This window comes from Canis lupus, chromosome 5 (assembly GCF_048164855.1).
Source record: "Canis lupus baileyi chromosome 5, mCanLup2.hap1, whole genome shotgun sequence".
NCBI classification, from domain to species: Eukaryota; Metazoa; Chordata; class Mammalia; order Carnivora; family Canidae; genus Canis; species Canis lupus.
This window is the reverse complement of record NC_132842.1, coordinates 29,025,065-29,048,033: the sequence shown is the minus strand read 5'-3', so window position 1 is coordinate 29,048,033 and position 22,969 is coordinate 29,025,065. Positions and strand designations below refer to the sequence as shown.

The 22,969-nt window shown below is 43.9% G+C and overlaps 1 protein-coding gene across 1 annotated transcript in view; it reads right to left on the bottom strand.

Moving 5' to 3' along the window:
• The window catches only part of ITIH5 (inter-alpha-trypsin inhibitor heavy chain 5), a 75,089-nt gene extending 73,864 nt beyond the window's left edge, over positions 1-1,225 (bottom strand). The window contains exon 1 of the mRNA XM_072825885.1: positions 1,035-1,225. Within this exon, the coding sequence (XP_072681986.1) occupies positions 1,035-1,124 (90 nt within the window). The 5' untranslated portion in view covers positions 1,125-1,225. The remainder of the gene's footprint in view (positions 1-1,034) is intronic.
• Positions 1,226-22,969: the final 21,744 nt, after the last annotated feature.

The following is a 22,969-nucleotide window of genomic DNA, read 5'->3' as shown; positions in this document are numbered from 1 at the left end:
CTGGAACATGCACTCTTAGTCCTCCTGACGACCCTCCAAGAGAATGGCCATTTCTTTCAAGGTACAGAAAACACATCCATGTGCAGAGTCAACAAGAGAGTAACCATCTTCCAGATTTCTCTTCAAACCGAGGTGCTGGAAAAGGGGAGGAGAAGTATGACTACTTATCTCTTGTTCCCATCACGGGAAACACGCTTTAAGCTAAACGATTTTAAAATAATTTTAATGATAACGTGTGTAAGCAGCACCAGGGGATGCAGATAAGCACTGCCTACTTTCATTGGGACACGGCCATTTCTCCCTATAAGGTCTTCACCTTGATATTTGCATCAGTTCGGCTTATGTTTTTCAAAAAGCTTTTCCGTTCCTCAGACTTGGCATTGAGACTTCATACCTGCAGGGTTTATCCTACCTGAGAGGTTAAACCTTTCAAAACTCGAAATCTGCAGCAGATGCACAGAACATGAACTACGGTAAGTGAGCTCTTGGTTGGTGGTGGAGCCCGGCCATCAGGCCACCTCCGAGCTGCTGCCCCACTGATGAGAACCTGATGGGAAAGTCGGGTTCCCCTGGCTTTCAGATGGAGAAAGTGGAGGAGAATTTGCAACTTCTAGATCGTGCTTTTTCCTCTGATCACCTGGGCACAAGTCGCAACACGCCACCCCCTACATGCATCTTAAAGAAGAAACGTTGGCATTAACTTGGGGCTCTCTCCCAAGAAGGAACACCACCAACAGGAGCCAGGATTTGGTTCTGCAGGGCTTTCCAGTCCCAGACACATTTCTGCAGGCAAGTGACATCCAGACTCTCTCCCAGAGGGACCGACAGATGGGGAGGCTCGTGAGCAGCCGCTGGGGGGACGGAGAGGACAAGGGGGGACGATGCGACAGGAGGGGGGTGATCCCTGCCTTCCTGACGTCCGGGAGCCCTCCAAGGCCGTCTGTCCTACAGCCACGCGCCCGCCCGAGGAAGGCGGCCGGAGGGATGGCAGCCCGCGCCCCGGGCCGTCTCGGGGTCCTCCCGCCTCTACTTACTCGCTCCGAAGTGTCATCCCGGGGCCGCGCCTCTCGCGTTGACCCCGCGCACAGCGGCAGCCCCAAGCACAGCCCCAGCAGCAGGAGCATGGCGGGGCCGGAGCGCGCGGCGGCACCGGGGCCCGGCGGGACGCGCGCAGGGGACAGCTCCCGGCTCCCGGCTCCCGGCTCCGCGCTCCGAGGCCGCGCTCGGCCCCGCCCCCCGGGCCCGGCCCCGCCCCAGGCCCCCGCCGGCCCCGCCCCCCGGGCCCGCAGGCCCCGCCAGCCCCCGGCCCCGCCCCCTGCCGGCCAGCCCCGCCCCCGGCCCCGCAGGCCCCGCCCCCGGCCCCCGCCGGCCCCGCCCCCCGGCCCCCGGGCCCGGCCCCGCCAGCCCCCGGCCCCGCCCCCTGCCGGCCGGCCCCGCCCCCGGGCCCCGCAGGCCCCGCCCCCGAGCCCGCAGGCCCCGCCCCCCGCGCCGACCCGGGTCCCAGTCGGGGCCCCACAGCCCCCGGGGGCGGCCCGCCCTTCAGCTCCGCCCTCCAGACCCCATCCCCTCCGTCGCCTTTTGCTGCCACCTTCAGGGCTGGGGGCACCCGCCACCCGACCCCCAAATCTCTCTCTCCTGCGAGGTGTACAATGCTTCTTCCCCCAGCAGCTCCAATTCCCGTGGCAGGAGGATGCGCGAGTAGCGAGCCTGACCCCCAGGACCCTGCTCGCCCTCCGTCACCTGCTCTGTACCCCCGGCCCCCGCCGGCGGTGTCTACAGCCGCATCCCTCACCTGCTCTGTACTCCCTCGCCTGTATACCCACCCCTGCCGTGTCTACCGCAGCATCCCTCACCTGGTATCCCACCCTCACCTGTATATCCCACCCCACCCGCCGTGTCTACCTCCGCATCCCTCACCTGGTATCCCACCCTCACCTGTATATCCCACCCCACCCGCCGTGTCTACCGCAGCATCCCTCACCTTGTATCCACCCTCACCTGTATATCCCACCCCACCCGCAGTGTCTACCCCAGCATCCCTCACCTTGTATCCACCCTCACCTGTATATCCCACCCCACCCGCTGTGTCTACCTCCGCATCCCTCACCTTGTATCCACCCTCACCTGTATATCCCACCCCACCCTCTGTGTCTACCTCTGCATCCCTCACCTTGTATCCCACCCTCACCTGTATATCCCACCCCGCCCGCTGTGTCTACCTCCGCATCCCTCACCTTGTATCCACCCTCACCTGTATATCCCACCCCACCCGCTGTGTCTACCTCCGCATCCCTCACCTGCAATCTGTACCACCACCACCGCTCCCCACCTGCTAGCATAACGCTAACATGAGACCTTCTTACCTCTGCCCAGAGAGCAGCACACGCCTCTTGGCATCCTGCATTGATGCTTAGAAGCCAAATTAAGCGACGCTGATTACTAGTCCAATGCAGAAAGTGCTAGCAATGTGTCCCTTTTTATGCAGTTCGGGCAGAAAACGAGGGGCTAGCCCTGGCACCGTGTAGTGGTATTTCTAAGGTTTGGGCTATTAATCATGAAAATGAATATCACTGCGTATGTTAGTTACAAACTATTGGTGGTGATCCTTCTGTTCTGCAGTAAGAAGAATTATTATCCTCTAGCCTTCCACACCCTGGGAGCTCCAGCTTCCACACACCTCCAGCTCTTACACCCTGGGCACCATCTTTTTATCTGCTAGACACACGATGTAGCTAGAGCTGCGCCTTTGTTTCACTTTCAAAAGACAATCACTTCAAAGACACTTTCTCTGTCTCTATAAAAACTGCATCTAAGTCCATGAGCTGAATGATAGGGAGAGACTGGCCACAACCTCGATGGCCAAGGGCAGAGAAATGGCTCGCTCAAAGAATGGAACATCCGTCCTGTGGAATATTATGCAGCCACTAAATAATAATCATGAGGTCTGTGGAAACGGGAAAAATGTTTATCGTGTAATCTAGAGGGGAATATACCAGATTATACACCCATATCAACAGTATGCTTGTAACTAGGTAAAAATGCATACACATGGACATAAGAACTAGGAAAAATGTAAAAAATGAAGAGAGTGGGTGGTTAGTGTATGGTGATATGTCTTCTTAAAATATTTTATTTACCCTTATGGACATGCTGTTTGTTCAACCAAGACATTGAGAGAAGGGGGAAAACATGATGCCATTTAAAATAAAAGGAAGACGAGATTGAGAATATTCCTCAGCCATTAGAAACGACAAATACCCACCATTTGCTTCAATGTGGATGGAACTGGAGGGTATTATGCTGAGTGAAATAAGTCAAGAAGGACAAACATTTTATGGTTTCATTCATTTGGGGAATATACAAATTAGTGAAAGGGAATAAAGGGAAAGGAGAGAAAATTAGTGAAAATATCAGTTAGGGTGACAAAACATGAGAGACACCTAACTCTGGAAAACAAACAAGGGGTAGTGGAAAGGGAGGTGGGCGGGGTTTGGGGTGACTGGGTGACGGGCACTGAGGGGGGCACTTGGTGGGATGAGCACTGGGTGTTATGATATATGGTGGCAAATTGAACTCCAATTTAAAATTTTTTTAATTTTAAAAAAGAGAGTTCAAAGAGAGAAAAGCAAATAAATAGAAGGCTGCACAGGCTCAAAAAAATAATAAAATAAAAGGAAGAAAATTGTTGTCATTAGCACTTAATCGTTTCCGCCCCTAACTACTCACACGCTGAAATGCACAAAACCAACAAGAAGCAACAGTAGCGGGTCCAGCGAGGTTTTACCACAAAAACCACCAGTAAAGGAGAACTCTGAAGCGGGCCAAAGGATTTTTATCTGTAGTTCCTTGACATAATCTAACCAAGAGGTTGGTTAGGTTAACTAAGGAGGACAGTCCCCAGCCTCCTGGAATCAAAACTTGCCTATTTCCCCACCACCACCACCACCCTCCGAAAGAAAAATACCTACTTGAGAACTAAAAGTTAAATTGGAACAAAGCTAGGTTTTGAAATGGGACAGCAGTGACTATTATTTCCATCCTCCAACAGAACTTTGTCTCCCGCATCCTACCACTCCCCTCCCCATCTCAACACTCTTTAGGGCCTTGTAGCTGCTCTTTTTCCCAAATCCATCCCCACTGGTTTCTGCAGAGATCCAGTGTCAAGGAAGATGAGTTTTCCTTGCATCATCTTGTAGGACTCTCCTATTCTACTGTAGGCCATTGGGGCTGGTGCTTATTATATTCATTTTTAGGACAGCTTTACCAATTGGATCAGAAAGTCCTTGAGGAAAAGCATCTCCCACAAGGTCTAGCACTGTGTAAATATATGGTTAGCACTTAATGAACATTTGATGAAGGGAATCAGGAGCTGGGAGCTGGGGGTGGGAACCTAAGCTGGCTGTGCTGGCTACGAGGAGGGCTGGGCTGTAGTCTCAACCTGGCCCCTATCTAGCTGCATGACTTGGGAGAGTTTTCAAAATTCCCAGATTTTGCAAACTGTAATAGCCTGGATTTCTCTGTGACATCCAAGCATCTATAGGACTGAATAGTGATACAAAAAAAATAGGTAGGTGTAACAAAAATAAGAGTCAGTAAAAGTTTTCCAAAGCTCTTCACAAGCATAGGCCATGATTTATAACAGCCTTATAAATAAGGATGAAAAAATCAACTGTTCCCTGAAAAGGGGGCTGAGGTGTCCTCGTACACATTTGTCTTTTGATGTCATGTTTCTCGTTCTTTTTTTTTTTTTTTATGTTTCTCAGTCTGCTCCAGAGGAGCTGGAGTTCTAGTTTGAGACTACTGAACTCATAGAACCTCAGAGATCAAAGCTCAAAAGACCCTAAAGGACATCTAGCCCACTCCTGAGTTTTCCATCGAGACACCTCGCAAGGCTTGCCCAGGACCTCACTCCATTAGAGAGAAATCTCTGGCAAGGCCCCCAGTTGTTCATCAACAGAATCTAGTGTGGGGTTCAGCATCCAGGGCTTCGGAGAGAAGGATGAAGAGCTGCCCCGCCAGGGTCGGAGAGGCCCTCTGTGCCAGCTCTTGCTAGGAAATGACTCCCCGCATAATTAAAGGGTGGGCCAAGGGTTCCAAAATTTTAGCATCAGACTCATTAGAGTTAGGGCCTCATCCTCTCTCCTGCTGCAGCCTGCCAACCGATGCCAGCTGAAGGCCTGGCTAGGCCAGCCAAGGCAGCGACTGAAGAGGAAACAGTGGGTTGTTGTCCATTTATTTTCTTTTCCTCTCCCTTGAATTTGTACCCTGAAGCCCCCTATTCCTCCATCCAGCTGCTCTGAGAGTCAAGTCCTCCCCAAGTCCTCTGGGCTCCCCCTTTGGTCCCTCCTTTGCCCCCTGCTCTGTTTTGAATGTCTACAAGGTCACTGTCCTAATCTGGGCCAGCCATGTCTCACTCCCTGGTCTCACCTTTTTATCTTACTTATATGGCCTTGTGTTTCCCTTGGACTCCTGACAACTTTGCATAATTGCTACATTTTCTTACAACCTTGGCTTTTTTTTTTTTTCCTTTTTCTTAATCAAAAGGCCTAGGGAGGAAATGGGTTCCTTTCAACTTTGACTCCCTATTTCTCAGGAGCTCAGGATATCTTGGGAGTCTAATTACATCCACTTTTTACCTATTTTTTACCAACCACCGAGTTTTATCCAGGGAGTAGATTTTTGAAAATGGAAACAGAGAATGCAGTCTTCTAATTTCTTCTGATAATGATTTGCTGAATTTATCAACTATTCGCAAAGTGCAATGCATCATATTTTATTTTAACAGTTTCCTAAACAGCCTCTTGTTCTTTCTTGGCCCTCACTCTTCATGGATTCTTCTCTTTTCTGGAATGCCTCCCCTTGGCTCCCTACCCAATCCTACAAACATCACTTCCTCCGTGGTCCTGGTCAAAGGGGTAAATGGTATTTATACCTCTGACGGAGCCCTCATCTTTGTGTTTACATGTATTTCTCACTAAACCAAGACCCAATGAAGGGCAGACTCCATGTTGCATTCATCTTTATATGCTTTGTCAGCATCCAGCAAGTCACCTAAGCTTGAGAAATATTTATTGAATAAGTAAGGAAGACTCAGAATCATATGCTTTCCATAGTGTGCAGTTCATTGAGAATTTCTGTAACACCAGTCTGTGTGGCCAGTGACTGGATGCAAGACCTTAGACAGTATTGACCTCTCTTGAAGTAAATATATTTAAAGAAAAACATAATATTGGACCCTCAATTTTCAAAAAAATTTTAGCCCACAATTATTTGTCTTCATTATCTATCTTTGTGAGAATTATAAGAACTGGGGGAAAACAAGTGAATTTTAGATCTTTGATATAATACTCTGGGATGTTCGATCTTCTCTTAGACTATTACATTCCTGATATACTTGAATTCTCCGTGGTGAGAGAAATGAGTTTTAATCCAACAGTTCCCCACTCCTACCTCTAGTTTCCAGATACCCTTGCTCCTTTAAGCATCTCCCCTCAAAAAATCTTCTTTCAGAAACTGCTAGAATCTGTCTTCAAACACACACATAAGAAGCACCTCCCTCCCTTGAAAAATTTTAAGGTCTTTATGTAGTAATATATTTTTAATATTCCTGAGGTCATCAGAAGGCACAATTAGCACTAACTTTGGCTTATTTCCTTTTGCCAGTTCTTCACTGTTTGGTATTAGCTGTGAATGGCTGTCTTTATCTTCTACATCTGCATTAACGTATAATTCAAAGCCAGGAAACAGTTCTTTTTAATATTTTATTTATTTATTCATGAGAGAGACAGAGAGAGAGGCAGAGACACAGGCAGAGGGAGAAGCAGGCTCCATGCAGGGAGCCCGATGCGGGACTCGATCCAGGGTCTCCAGGATCATGCCCTGGGCTGAAGGCGGCCCTAAACCGCTGAGCCACCCGGGCTGCCCCAGGAAACAGTTATGGAGAAATATCTGTTAGCCAAACAAGGCTTTGTCCCTATAGAAATGCTCATTAAACAGCGAACAATCGCAGTGCAAGGTTAAAAAAATCACTTTTATTTTCTTTTGGAAGGATGCCTAGAGCAACAAGTGGTGTCCTAGTTTTCTGGGGCTTAACCTGGGACCACAGAAGACTTGGAATAGCACAGAGGATCCACTGATGCTATCATGGAGATGGACATTCAGTTCAACCTGCCTCTGCACCCCGCATGACCACCCCACCCTGCTACTGTCTATGACTCCAAGGCATGAAGACAGAGAAGCCGGCGAAACCTGCAGTTGATCTACAGGGTGTGTTTTCTCCTTGAAGACTTGCCAGATCCTTTCCAGACAGATGTTGGGAGATGTCCAGAGAACTTTCACTAAAAGCCACAGGTGTGTCTTTGGAAGGCTTCTGACTAAAACAAAACAGTGTTGGTTTTGTGGTTGATGCTGAGAGATATGTTGTACTCCATGAATCAGACCTAACAACAGAACTGTCATCAGGTTCTTTCGGTGTTGCTCATGGGCTTGTTGCCTGCTGGCAAGCGAGAAAGCCTCTTGTCTATGTAACATGTGCAGCAGGTTTGGATCTCACAGGTGCGGACTCGCTGAACAAAAATATGTGATCCTTTCTTCCCTATATCTCAAGGTTTTCCCATACTGAGTTCCCATTCTCTCATGGAGAACAACAAACATTACTCTTGCCAATTCATGATAAGCCATTAATATGGGGTTTTTTAATTAAATTTTTGTTTTCTTAGTTTAAGGTTCTTTGCCCTCTTGCTTATCCATTGGATTGGTTCTAAATTTCTTTAAGTCATCATGGAATAGAGGGAAGGCATAAAGGAGCGGCCTCTGGTCCTTGGTCACCACCTGTGTCATGGACTGAATGTTTGTATCCCCCTCCAAATTAATATGTTAAAGCCCTAATCCCCAATGTGATGGTATCTGGAGGTGGAGCCTTCAGGAGGTAATTAGGATTAGATGAGGTCATGAGGGTGGGGTTCCCATGATGGGATCCATGTCCTTGTAAGAAGACCTGTGACAGGACACAGTGAGAAAACCACCATCAACAAGCTAAGAAGAGAATTCTCACCAGGAACTAAATTGGATTGGCTAGCACCTTGATCTTAGACTTCCAGACTTTAGAACTATAAGAAATAAATGTTGCTTCAGCCACGCAGTCTGTAGTATTTTGTTACAGCAGCCTGCCGCTGACTGATACAACCTGCCCGTATTGGCATGTGCATCATTCCATCTGGTTTAGGACCATATGTCTGAACTTCAAAGCTGCTATATGGCTGCCCAAAGAAAATGAAAACACAAATTCAAAATGATATAAGCACCCCTATGTTTACTGTAGCATTATTTACAATAACCAAGATATTGAAGCAGCCCAAGTGTCCATCCAGAGATGAATAAAGATGTACCACATACACACAGGCATACACACACACACATACACACACATGCTAGAATATTACTGTGCCATAAAAAAAGGATGAGATCTCATCATTGGCAACAACACGGGTGGACCTAGAAGGTATTATGCTAAGTGAAATAAGTCAGACAGAAAAAGACAAATACCATATGATATCACTTATATGTGGAATCTAAAAAAATAAAACACCTCAATAAAAAAAAACCTTAACAAACAAAAAGCAGAATCAGATCCATAAATACACAGAACAAACTCATGATTGCCAGAGGGGAGGTCAGTGAGGGATGGGCAAAAAAGGGAGTAGGTGATACAAGTTTCCAGTTATGGAATGAATACATCACAGTTATGGAATAAAATGTCAACATATAGGCAATACAGTCACAGGTACTGTAATAGCGCTGCATGGTGACAGGTGGCAGCTACACTTGTGGTGAGCACAGCATAACTTGCTGAGTCACTATATTGTCCACCTGAAATTAGCAGAACATTGTGGGTCAACTATACTTAAATTAAAAAATAAATAAATTCAAAATCCCAGCTACATGGCTTATGTTTCCTTATAAGGCTGCTGTATTTTGCTGTATTTTATTGAACATTTAGTCTTTGTCACATTCTATCCTAAATTTTCAAAGTCACTAAATATAGCATGGGAAATGCCTCTGACTATGTAATTTAACCTGGTAATGGAGTTTCTTTTTATTTTTATGCTGCCAGGGTTTTACCACCTTTTCAAGAAGAATACCAATCATGCTCCCCTTGTATCCAGAATCTTGCTAAGATAAATTTGTAATTATGAGAGTGAAATATCATTTTTCTATACTGTATTTATATGATGGGTAAGTGATATATTTGTCAGTGGCAGATGCAATAAGAGGCCACCTGTGCTAGTCTCACATAGTTGCTGTAACAAATGGCCACAAATTTAGTGGCTTACAACAACACAAATGTATTCCCTTACAGTTCTAGAGGTCTGAAGTCTAAAACTGGCAACCCAGTTTGGCACAAGCCAAAGTAGATGGCTTCTAGGATCTGGAAAAGGCAAGGAAACTTGCCAGTTTTAGACTTCTGGCTAAAGTTTCTTTGCCTTTTCCAGCTCCTAGAAGCCATCTACTTTGGCTTGTGGTTTCACTTCACTGCAACCTCTGCTTCCACTGTTAAATGTCTCTGACCCTGCCCCTCCTGTCCCCTTCTCTCTCTTACAGGGACTTTCATGATTGACTGCATTGGGCCCACCCAGATAATCCAGGATAATTTCTCCATCTCAAATTCCTTAAATTTAATCACATCTGCAAAATCCTTTTGCATGTACAGTAACCTAGTCACAGGATCTGGAGATTGGGACATGCAGGTCTTTGCCATTTATGGGGACTTGGAGCTACAAATTTGTGACAAGTACAAGTATGCTAGGGTGAAAATATAGAGAAAATAAGGAAATAACAGAAATGGTTTTTTTTTCTGTGAAAAGCGATCATGGTGGGCACTTGTGCTAATCTTTCTTTTACTTATGTTTTGAAATCTTCCATAAGAATTTTTTGTATCCATAATTATGTATTTTAATTTTACCTTTTTATATTTATTAAGTTTTTTACTTTAATTCCAGTACAGTTAACATGCAGTGTTATATTAGTTACAGGTGTACAATATAGTGACTCAGCAATTCTGTGCATTAGCAGTGCTCATCATGAATAAATGTCCTCTTGATAAGTATGTGATGAGTGCACTCTTGATCCCCACCATTTATTTCACCCATACCCCCACCCACCTTCCCTCTGGTAACCATCAGTTTGTTCTCTGTAGTTAAGTCTGTTTCCTGTTTCTCTCTCTCTCTCTCTCTCTCTCTCTCTCTCTCTATTCCCCCTTTATTCATTTGTTTTGTTTCTTAAATTTCACATATGGATGAAATCATGGTATTTGTCTTTCTCTGACTGACTTATTTCACTTACATAATACTGTCTAGCTCCGTCTATGTTGTTATAAATGGCAAGACTTCATTATTTTTATGGCTGAATAATATTCCATTATATTAAATATTAAATATACATTAAATCTATATACTACATCTTCTTTATCCATTCATCAGTCGATGGACACTTGGGCTGCTTTCACAATTTGGTGAATGTAAATAATGTTGCAAAATAAATATAGGGATACTTGCATCCTTTTGAATCAGTGTCTTCGAATTCTTAGGGTAAATACCCAATAGTGAATTACTGGATCATAGGGCAGTTCTATTTTTAACTTTTTGTTAAAAGTTTTGTTTTATTGTTTTCCATGGTGGCTACACCAGTTTTCATACCCACCAACAGTCCACGAGGATTCTCTTTTTTCCACTTTCTTAAATATCTGTTGTTTCTTGTGTTTTTGATTTTAACCATTCTTTTAGGTGTGAGATGGTATCTCATGATAGTTTTTATTTGCATTTCCCTGATGATGAGTGATGTTGAGCATCTTTTCATGTGTCTGTTGGCTACCTGGATGTCTTCTTTGGAGAAATGTCTATTCATGTCTTCTGCCCATTTTAATTAGATTATTTGGTTTTTATTGTTAAGTTGGGTAAATTCTTTATATATTTTGCATACTAATTCTTCATAAGTCATGTCATTTGTAAATAACTTTTCCCTTCAGTAGGTTGCTTTTTAATTATCTCAATTGTTTCTTTTGCTGTGCAGAAGATTTTTTATTTTGATGTAGTCCCGATAGTTTATTTTTGCTTTTGTTTCCCATGCTTCAGGAGACATATCTAGAAGTATGCTGCTATGGCCAATGTCAAAGAAATGACTGCCTGTGTTTTCTTCTAAGATTTTTATGGTTTCAAGTCTCACATTTAGGTCTTTCACCCATTTTGAGTTTATTTTTGTGTATGGTGTAAGAAAGTGGCTCAGTTTCATTCTTTTGCATGTTGCTATCCAGGTTTCCATAAAAAGAATTTTTTTAAAGAAAACCTTGATTCCACCAGACAAGATGTGTTTGCTTGCGTGTAACAGAATACCTAAAGAACAGTGGCCAACTTCATAATGATACTTACTTTTCACTTAACAGGAATTCCAAACAAAAGTTTGCCATTATTGATTCAATGCTTCCACCCAGTACCCACATTCTTTTTTCTTTTTTTTGAGAGAGAGAGTGAGAGAGCACACACAGAAGTGGGGTAGCAGGGGAGAAGGAAAGAGAAAATCTCAACCAGAGCCCCTGCTCAGTGTGGAGCTGGAAGTGGGACTCGATCTCACAACCCTGAGATTATGACGTGAGCCAAAATTGATTCAGATGCTTAACCACCTGAATCACCCAGGCGCCTCCAGTACCCATGTTCTTTTTATCTTCTTGCTCTGTGTTGACTTTTCATCCTCTTCCTTGTCACTGCAGGGTCTCAAAAAGATTGCTATAAGTGAAGATGCTGTAACCATGCTTAAGACAGGAAAGAAAAAAAGAGACAATCTCCAACCGTGTCAGTCCTTATTGTAGGGAAAGCAAATACTTTTTCAGAAGCCAGCCAGCCCACTTGCCCTTATGTCTAATCTGTTAGAACTGGATCACATGGCCATTCCCAGGTGCAAAGGGGATGAGAAATCCAATAGATGGTAAAGCAGCAGCAAATTGTCCTAATACAATTGACCAACCATGATTCATCACTTTCTTGACCAGGTCTTATAGGCCAGGAAGAAGGAGAAATGACTGTCAAGCAAAGAACTACGCAGATCTACCTAGCTGCCATTTTCTACTGAATAAGCTAACAGGGCATTCACGGACCTGCAAGATCATCTAGATGCATAGTCTCTCCCCAAGCATGCTTGACCGCAGTGTCCATGCCTCATTCACTCCAGCCTTCTCTAGTCCCACAGACATGTCCACGTGGTCCTGTTTTTGAGTCTTCTTTCAGGTTTATACTTGGCTGAGAATGCTCCCCCATGCTCCCACCCACTGAACCCCTTCCCATTTGGAGAAGCTCTACTTAAGGGCTGCTTTCTACTTCCAGATGATTGTAATCACTAGCATCATTCACTGTGTTTCTTCATGGTTTAGTTATTTGTGTGATCTCACCTCTTCTATGAAATTCCTAGATCCCGCAAAGCAGAAGCCATGCCCTCTACATTCTCATAGCCTTCTGATTCACCCACAGTGACCAGCACAGTGTCCATACATAATAAGTACTCAATACTTTTATGTACAGTTGAACCCTAGTGAGTTCCCTTGTAAAGTGGAGAATCCAGTTATAATAATTATAATGAGGACCAGCACTTGTAGAGCACTATATTCCAGGCAATATTTGAAATGCTTTACAAAGATTGACACTTTACGATACTTCTGTGAGGTAGGTATTATTATTCCCATTTTACAGATAAGGAAATCAAGGCAAAAAAAAGGTTAGGTAACCTTCCCAAGATTATAGCTAATAAGGGATAGAAACTAAAGGTACAAATTTGGGCTGTCTGGCCCCAAAGTCTATGCTCTTGGCCATTCTTTTATATTGCCACATATGGCATAAAAAGTCTAACAACATGATTGTATAGAAAGTATTCAGTGAATGCTGGTTGGTTGACTGGCTGATTAGTTTACTGTAAATAATTATCCACATCTTTTGTTTCATAAGTAAAGTTTTTGAATAATACTTGCAGATGAAGCACTATTGTATACTTATTATGCACATGTATTGTATATCAGATCAATAGCTTTACTACATGACTACTTAAATACGTTTTTGGAGAGAAACACTACATAATCGGCTCTAGTATTAGGTATATGCTTATTTAATGACACCACAATGTAATTCCATAGTCTTTACTCTAGAATGACATTGTAGTTCATATCCACCACCTGCCTGGTCAGTATTTATGTTCAAATTCATCCCCTACTTTGTACAAGGTCCTTCGGATCAACTCAAAATAGGTGAGCACTTTACGCCATCTAGTGGGGACACATTTGGAAAAAATATTTCCAGTGAGTTACTTAAGCAAAGAGAATTATATATTGATAATATCCAAATGCCACAGATAGACTTACAAATCACCATAAAAACAGACCCTTCAAATAAAACTGGAATCTTTGCTCCAATTATCAGTGGCTGTAAAAGTCATTCTCCCAAACTCTTCCAGACTGCTACCCCCTTTTCCTGTTTCTGTGTAGCAGCTACCTACTAAAAACACTCCAGTGTTTCCTAGAAGGTACTATTCTCCTTATCAGTTGACCCCAAAAATTTATTTTCTCCATAATATGTTGAAAGGGCTCCTGGTAAAGTCACTGTTATGTCTCGTGTCTATAGGAGAGGGCTGTAGGGTCTGGTTGAAGGAGCAAATTTGTGATTTGCAGTAACCCTTTGTCAGCTGGTCACCTTTGCTATCTAGGCCAATGTCATTTGAATGCACTATTTTCTGCTTGATGGGGGTGCTCAAGCCCCTCCCCTCACCGAGATTTCTGCAAATTCTGGAGCTGATTCCTCTGGTAACATCTACTTTTATTTCCACTGAGCTCCTAACTTCTGGTTGCAGACATCAGTCTACACAAAAACCTAGCTTCCTTCTATTTCTAGGCATAGTAAAGATAGCAATCCCTTGCCCCCTCGAAATGAAGCGTGGCCATGTATGTGCCTTGCTCTGGCCAATGAACTATGAATGGAAATCACATGTGTCACCTCCAGGTAGACAGATATTCTTCATGTTTCCATTCTCCCTACCATGGCTTCCTTAGCCTGGGCCTCTGAATGAGGGCAATGGAGTACAGAACCCTCTGCCCATCTACAATGGACAGTTGCAAATATGTCCGAAGTCTGTTGTTCTAAGCCAATGGGATTTAGGGATTATTTGTTACCTAAACATAACCTAGTCTATACTGACTCATATACTTCCCAAAGTAATTCCCTTGCTCTCGATTGCTCTCTCTCTTTCACTGCCCACTCACCCTATCTCTCTTATGCACTGATCTATCCATGGAATATACCTCCTCTTTTTTTTTTTAATTCTCCAAAATACCACTTTTGAAATCTTCCCATGAGTATAAAAAACATTTTTTTTAAAGATTTTATTTATTTACTCATGAGAGACACACACACAGAGGCAGAGACATAGGCAGAGGGAGAAGCAGGATCCATGCAGGGAGCCCCATGTGGGACTCAGTCCCAGGATCCCAGGATCCCAGGATCATGCCCTGAGCCAAAGGCAGATGCTCAACTACTGAGCCACCAGAGGCCCCAAAAACATTTTTAAATTAAGCATTATGCATTCTTGTTCTTGAAGATTCTTTGTCCACATTCTCATCACACTTCTTTCTCTCTTCTCTCCCCCACTGCTGGTACCCACAAAGCATGTTAGCAAGCCCTTTGTCTTGTCTCCTTTTAAACCACTTGTTTTCAACTCTGTCAGACTCAATATCTTGCTTCTTATAATAAACATTATAACACTCCCTTTATGACCTTGAAATAAAATTCATCGATAATTAGTCTACCTACACCCATAATTTTTAAACCTCAATATAAACTTTTAACTGCATTATAAAGGAGAAAACAATCTACAGTAAAATCTAATTTTCAATAGGAATCCTTACACCGGTACAGATCACTGTAACTTTGACACCACAAATGAAGGCAGACAAAGATATGTGATGCTAGTGATGCAGACACCATAAGCAGCATTGTCATCAGTGATGTTATTTTCCAAAATAGTGAAAACTTCTTGGTTCAAAGTACAATGATACCTTAATGTACGCAGTAGTTGCACGTCCACAAATTTGATGTGTATGAAAACATTTCAAAAATATTATGTATTATAGAATTACGTTGTAGGGCCAAACAACTTTAAACATAAATTTTCATTTACACAAATGTCTGGCAGGGCATTCAAATGTCTTGTGAACCTCAGGACAAGACCTTCTTATTAGGTACCATCCTGTGCATAGCAGGACAACTAGCGTTCCTGATCTCTCCCAGCAAATACTACTAGCAGCACCTTTCAATTATTAGGACACCCCCAAAAATGTCTCCATAAATTCCCAAAATGACCCCTAGTGGAGGCTCACTTCACTGTTCTAAGACATTTTAAATGGGGTTTCGTTTTTACCGTAAAGTAAGATGTTGTGTAGTGTAGTAAATTCCTTTATATAGATCAGATCCTACTGAAAAAGTAAGGCCATACATATCTTACAAGGGATTTTGTTTGTTTGTTTGCTCTAACTGAAGAGTACCATAGAACCACACTGACCCAAAATACTTCCTTTTGGGGGTCACCTGGGTGGCACAGTTGGTTAAAGCCTCTGACTCTCAGTTTCAGCTTAGAACTAACCTCAGGGTTGTGAGATGGAGCTCCTCTTGGAGCTCCATGCTCACTGGGGAGTCTGCTAGAGTTTCTGTCTCCCTCTCCCTCTGCCCCTCCCCCCTTGTTTCCTCTTTCTCAAATAAATAAATCTTTTTAAAAAATTTTTGAAAACCTTCTTTTTTTGGTTGGCATTTTTGTACTGCTTTATTTTCAAAACCAGTCTCTCATGGGCTGTGCTGTATAGAAGGGAAGAAAGAAGCTGAATGGAAGGAGGGTAGGTGCTCTGGGACAAGTGAGAAATGGGAGAAAGTCTTTTATTATCTTTTTATTGAATAATGGAAACTTGTAGTCCCTTAGAGTTTACCTTTCCACAGTTTACCCTCCCGCTGCAGGAATCTTTTCTAGTCTTTTCCTGAAATCTGATCTCGTGGTCTCTGTTTAGAGTTTAGACACTTTCATGACAGACATAGCATTAACAATAGCAATGATAGTAATAATTTTATAATAATAGTTATGATTGCAGCAATTACTATTTAATAAGAACTTGCTATGTGCCATTTCAACTAACCATAATAACCTTCATTAGGCAGTCATTTCCACTTGTTATTTGGGAATCTCTGAAACTACCTTCCCTTTTATCATCTCCTATCTCCCATTATTCCTTGTAGTGGATTGAAGGTGGCCCTAGATTCTTCACCATTCTTTTGATCACAGATGGAATGTATGTGCCCTCCCTTTGATCCTGGAGAGAGTGTCACTGTGTAACTTCCAAGGATGCTCCTATGAGATCTACAGCTTCCATTTGGGCACACTTGGAATGCTCCTCTGGGAACCCAGCTGCTATGCAGGGAGAAGCCCAAGCATATGGGGAGGCCACATGGAGGAACATTAAGATGTTCTGGTCAGTAGTCTAGGATGAACTCCCAGCCAGCACCAACACCAGCTGTGTAATGAGCTGTGTAGGATGTCATAATCCATCTAAGCCTCCAGTGGACCATAGGCACAGCCAACACCACATGGAGCAGAAGAACCACCCATCAGAACTCAGTCAACCCACAGATCCAGGAAAAAATATCAAACTGTTGTTTTAAAACATTCCATGGGGTGCCTGGGTGGCTCAGTTAGTTAAGTGTCCAACTCTTGGGTCCAGTCATGATCTCAGGGTCATGAGATTGAGCCCTGAGTTGGGCTCTGTGCTCATCGAGGAGTCTGCTTAAGATTCTCTCTCTCCTTTCCCTCTGCCTCTCCTCCCATTCATTCTCTTTCTCTCTCTTTTTCTAATAAATAAATAAAATCTTTTTTTTTTTAAAAAAAAGATACTGTTCTTGGGAAATATGGTGACAACCCATCTCCACAGGACAATTTGGCCCAATTTACAACCAATGGAACCTCGTCCCTGCCTGACAAATCCTGCCAAATTGCACCTCAAAGGAATGTGATGGCAGGCTCTCAGCATTCATGGTGTTAGTTCCAGAATGGCCTGGTTTTACCCATTTGAACCTCCCCCTGCTCACAGCCTCTTCATACAGTACTGATCTCGCTCATTCTTCTGCCACAGAGATGGGCTACCTGCCCAGCTTCTTCCAGCCTGTGATTTCCTGGATTCTAACGTCTTTTGTCCATTCTGGCATGAACTCTCTGCAGAACGATCACCTCATAATGAACCTCCTCTTTAGCCAAGAGGTTGCATATTTGGATGGCTGTCATATCCATCCCATGTTCTCATTTTTGCATGGCCTTTTTCTTAAGCTGTGTATTAACATTATGTCCTCATATGGTTGTTTTCAAATCCCTAGCTCACCTGACTGCCCTCCCTGGTTTACCTCTAATTTATTAAAGTCCTTCATGATACTTCATTTAGAATTGGATGCAGTATTCCAGGTGTAATGTACATTGGAGAATGCACTCAGGCCTTACAAGGACTTCTTTCAGAATTTATTTTTGCCTATAAAGATGCCTTTGAATTTTCAGTCTGCCATCCAAAACATTAGGCATCCTTCCCAACTACCTGTCATCTGAAATTTTGCTCAGCATTTAATTCGAGTATATTTTATTTTGAAGAGGTTCTGTGAATTTTCGGACCCTGTTTCTCACCACTAAACTCATTCCTGCTAGTTAACATCAATCTGTTCATCAAAGCTTTTCTGCTTGGATTTGTTCAAACAACTGGTTCTATAATTAACCAGTTGAACAAGCATTCTTTTTTCATTTTCCACTTCACCCATGATAAGCACATTAAAATCCATCTATGCTTATCACAAATCTGGGTCTCCAGTTTGGAAACACCATAGTCAAAAGAAGTAAAATTCATTCAATTTGACATTAATCAAGCACTATGTCATCACTGATCCTTTAGGCAGGAAATGGCTCTTCGCCATTCACAAGCTCAAAAATCCAGGGAAAGAACTTGGCTATGACATCTGGGGGCAGTGTTCATGGATTATGTGTGTTCCTAGTTCCCGACTCTGCTGACAAATTAGTTTACCATTCAGTGCCCAACCTGGACCGGGTCCATGTCTCTGGCTTGGACTCAAGATGACATCAGCATACATCCCTAAAGATGTTTTCATTTCTCCTGCTTCCTGACCTTTCAGCATCTCTTTTTCAACAGTATTCTCTCAGCTGACCCTGGTTTTCAAACTTCTCTCCTGCTTCCTTTGCACTCACTCCCTAGTATTTTGGTGCCCAGGCTGTCCCCTGGCTTCTATGGCCCGTTGACCCTCCAACTCCTCATTGATTCTTCATCATCCAGTGAACCTCTTGCTGTATTCCTGCCCCACATCTAATGAGTCGTAGTTGTCAAAGCCCCTCCACATAGATATAATCGCTGTTGTTGTTTTTGCAAAATAAAATAAACTTCAAGCTCCCCAAACTATAATTTATAGAATCTAAATTTCTTCCTTTTTGGAAGAAAATTGAAGCAAACTGATAGCACTAATTTACAAGCACTTTTGAGCTAGAACTTCTTTTAGTTGCCTGGAGTGTCAAGAGTCTGGGCCTAGAAATGATTCATTTTAATTACTTCGGTGCTCTCTTATTATCCACATTTCTCTTGGGTTTATTATCCCCTTATCCATCGATTGTGCTACTCTTTCCAGGTTGGTGGTTGTATTCCAAGGAAAAACCCAGCTAAGTAAGCTATGAATTAACTTGACCGCCTCTCATCCTGGCTGTAGACCTACTGCTTTTCTTAATTTTTCCTACTTGTTCTAAACGTAGTTCTGAAAGTAAGTCTAGGTGTGAGTATCTCTCACAACTCTCAACTTATTTCCTCTTTTAGACTTTCCAGCACTGCTCTTAAAGGGTGTTCCCCCTCTTAATTACAATTTCTTCATTCCACTTCTTTATCCCATGTCCCTCTCAACTTTCATCTCAGTAGAAGCAGGGAGAAGAGTGTGAGTGAGGGAGGATAAAGAAGTGTAGCCCTTGATAAAAAGGTAATAAAGACAGCTTTTCTCCTTAGCTACGTTCATTCTATTGAAATACCCTTAAGTCAGCCTGAGAAGACAAGAGAAGTAACATGAAGTGAAAAAAACAGTGTGCTTACCTGAAGATCAGAATTCCCGGGACTGAATTTGCTTGAATACTGATGCTAATAATAGCTAACACTTAGCTGAGCACTTAATGTGTCCCAGGCACTGTTCTAAGTCCTTTACACGTGCTTGTATGTAAGTACTATTTATTATCCCCCTATTCCATATGAGGACAGTAAGGCATGCAGAAATTTGCCCAAGGTCATGAAGCTGGCTAGTGAGCAAGAGAGGCAGGTTAGGGTTGAGGTTGGTAGGGAGGCTTTGGAACCAGATGGCCCAACTCTGATCCCATGGTCACTACTGGCCTGCCCAATACCTTATCCCCGCCCAATACCGCTTCTCTATCCACTACCAGCTCAGACAACCCTGAGCCTCTTTTCTACCATCTTTTAAATTAATGGATAACATAGATGACTTCTCACACCCCGTTGGCTCAGATATCCAAAGATACTCCTTGCCCTATTTATACCTCAGAGGCAGCCACGATAAGTCATGTGAAGCTGCTTCCCAGCCTGGAGACCGATGCCAGATCATAGTGTTATGGTGAAAGCAGCTTCCAGGTGAGGTCCCTCCCCACCAGTAGCACCCAGATGCCCTGGGAGGAACTCTGGAAGCTGCTACACTGCAATTGACGTATAATGGCTGGCCACCAGGCATCCCTGGGTCCCTGTCTCTACTTGGGCAGCAGGTTAGAATGTGAACTTCTGAGGGAACACAAAACAGAAAAAAATTGAAATAACCTAACAGTAAAGCCAAGTTTCCATGGCCCAAGAACAAGGATGAAATCAGTCTCCTACTCTCTAATTTCATATTCTTGGCTTGTGGTACTTCTATCCAATTGCTAACATTTCTCTTCCAAAGCTTCTTTACATTCTGGCCCCAAATTTCACTAACCTACACCTGTATTCAGTGTGAAAAAAAAAAAAAGAAAAAAAGATGTGACATGATAATAGAATGCTGTCTAGAGAAATTAAAATAATCCTTGAAGAGCCTAAAACAAAACGACATCACTTCGTGATGAGAAGGTAGGCATGAGAGTCCAAATACGTGTAGAAAGTAGACTTTCTCCGTGTTATGCCTCATCTGAACCAACGGATAGGCATGTAAGGGTCAGATAGAGATATTTGTAAGTTAGTTCACTTTTGACTTTAGACTTTAAAAAATATACTCTTTCACAAAGGTGAAACTAGAACTGAGTTTTATAAATGTGTGCTAGCTTTTGCCACACTGTGAGCTAGGCTACGACTTATATTCAGTCAGGAATCTCAAGTTTATTGATATTCCTTAGAATCTCACTGAGTACTACACAAGTTAGTAGGTGGTTTAAACATTAGTATGGTGAAATTTTCTTCTTTATCCTCCCTTTTTATTTTTCACAAATACACAAGGGAATATTCTTATGGCATTCGCAGGAGTGATTTCCATCCTACAAATCAGGAAAATTTAAGTAACAGTAGATACTGTCCATTCACCAATTATAGCTGCCCTGGCCCGAGGCCGACTAGGAGAGCCCCAGGTTCAGGACCCAGTGACCTGAATACACATCACCCAGATAGGGAACCGTGGTGCTCCTGAACATCAAGAGAGATCAAACATGGTGTTTTTCCAAGACCTTGGGATTAGGACAGAGGCTTATCAGCACGGAGAGAAGGATGACCCAGGCTGCTGCTGGTGTGGCTTGTGCCAAGGTCATTCTGAATATCAGATTACGATCAGGAGATGAAATGATCAAAGGAAGGGGCCATAGCGTTGAAATCATAATTATTTCTGAAAAACATGCCATAGGGTCTCAGTTGCTCAGAGGCATTATCTCAGCAGAGAACGCAAAACTGCGACAGCGAGGATTGGGCTGAAGCACCCACCGGGCTAAGAGCTCAGCCAGCCTGTCTACACAAGGAAAGGGAGGATTTGGTTTATCCCTCTCATTATTCCAGAAAGTACATTTTCACAGAAGATATACCGCTGTGCCATTCCGAAGGGGGAAAACCTAGACAGAAAAGGAGAGACATCTCTTGGCTCCGGGCCCTGTGACTTGACTTCACATCCCAGTTGGTTTTCTTTCGCCATCTAGAATAATGACAGTAATGACACAGGCCCTGTGGCCGCCACTTACTTTGTGCCAGGCACCGTTGGCTGAGCCCCCGTTCCTCTGTTACTGTGTCACAGCCCTGGGCCACCGATGTTACATCCCCATCCTACAGATGAGGAAACTGATTTGCAGAGAGACAAAATAGCCTCAGGGAACCTGCTTTTCCCTCTGCCTGTGTCTCTGCCTCTTTCTGTGTGTATTTCCTGAATAAATAAATAAATAAATAAATAAATAAATAAATAAATAATCTTAAAACAAAACAAAACAAAACACTGCACACAGTGCTGGCACACGGTAGGCTAGCTATGAATGGACATTGAATGAAGGAGTGTGTGGGGCCTGCACTTGGGAAAATTCTGCAAGGCACATAACACCCCTCTTTGCAGGGAAGTCCCCAGATGACACACATGGTGAATGCCAGCCATAGGAACCGTGCAACGTCGGCAGCTGCATAGCAATTAAGCCGGCGTTGGAAGATGGGTATGATTCTAAAAGGTGGGCCCCGGAGAAAGAGGGGCCCCTTCAGGTGAAGAGAAGTATGTGAGGGAAAGCACACAGTATGAGCACTTGGGAATGAACAAGGAGTCTGGCGCTGTGGTGCACAGAACGTGTACAGACGTCAGAAATTCAGGCAGAAGGAGCGTGAGGGCTGAGAGCCTTGCACAGAGAGAGAATCAGTGGGCTGGATCCTCTCTAGAAAGAGAGTAGGGATTAGAAGCTATTGTTCTGTGTGTTTAAAAATTACACTTTTAAGTTCTGAAGTACATCTCCCTCCAAGGCCCTTCCAAAAGTCAGCAATGGGATGCTACGGTCCAGGGCTGAGAAAGCCCTCCTCTCAGAGCTGGCCCTTCTGGTACCTACGCGGCGGCCACAAAGTGTGGCTTGGTGACTCCCCTCCGCTGTTTCTTAAGGGGCTTCCATCCCCCATCTGGACACGTAAACCAGATGCCCATGTGTTACCCGCATCTCTACAACCCAGGCATTTGAATAAATGTCACCCAAATTCCCATTTTCAAGCCAGGAATGTTTGACACCCCACTTTTAACTCTGTGGCTTCCCAGCTGTGAATCTCATTGGCTCCCACATTCTTGGATCCTGTGTCCACATAGGCCACCACTCAATCTTCCTGAGAAAGGTGGCCTCGGAACGCCAAGTTCCATCTTGAAGGGGCTATAGCCATCTGCTCCTGCCCTACCCCTGGCCCGTGCTGCATGCACTTTCTCCTCACTCAACCCCACCTGAAACACGAGAGGCGGCTGAATAAATACTGACTTCTTTCCTTTCCTTGTAAAATTCCTACCATCAAAATTGCCACTGGATATGGGGACACAGAGGCCACCCGGTCAAGTCCCCTTGTCCGTTTGGCTGCCTCACTAGAGTGGGGACTGCCCAGCAGGAAGCTCCAGGCCCTCTGAAGCTGGCCTGGGCATGAGACCCGCTGCCCCATCACAGAATCCTTCCTCGGGCCAAGAGCACCAGAGCCCGCATTTCTTGTGCAGTGCAAGGAAAAGAAAATTCTACCAGGATTGGCTAATATATAACATTTCTTCACTGCCTCTGTCTGAAATGGGGGAACAGCTTTTCATGCCGATTTTACAGGGGAAGTTTGATGATAAACAAAGCATAGGGATCCCTGGGTGGGCTCAGTGGTTTAGCGCCTGCCTTTGGCTCAGGGCATGATCCTGGAGACCTAGGATCAAGTGCCACA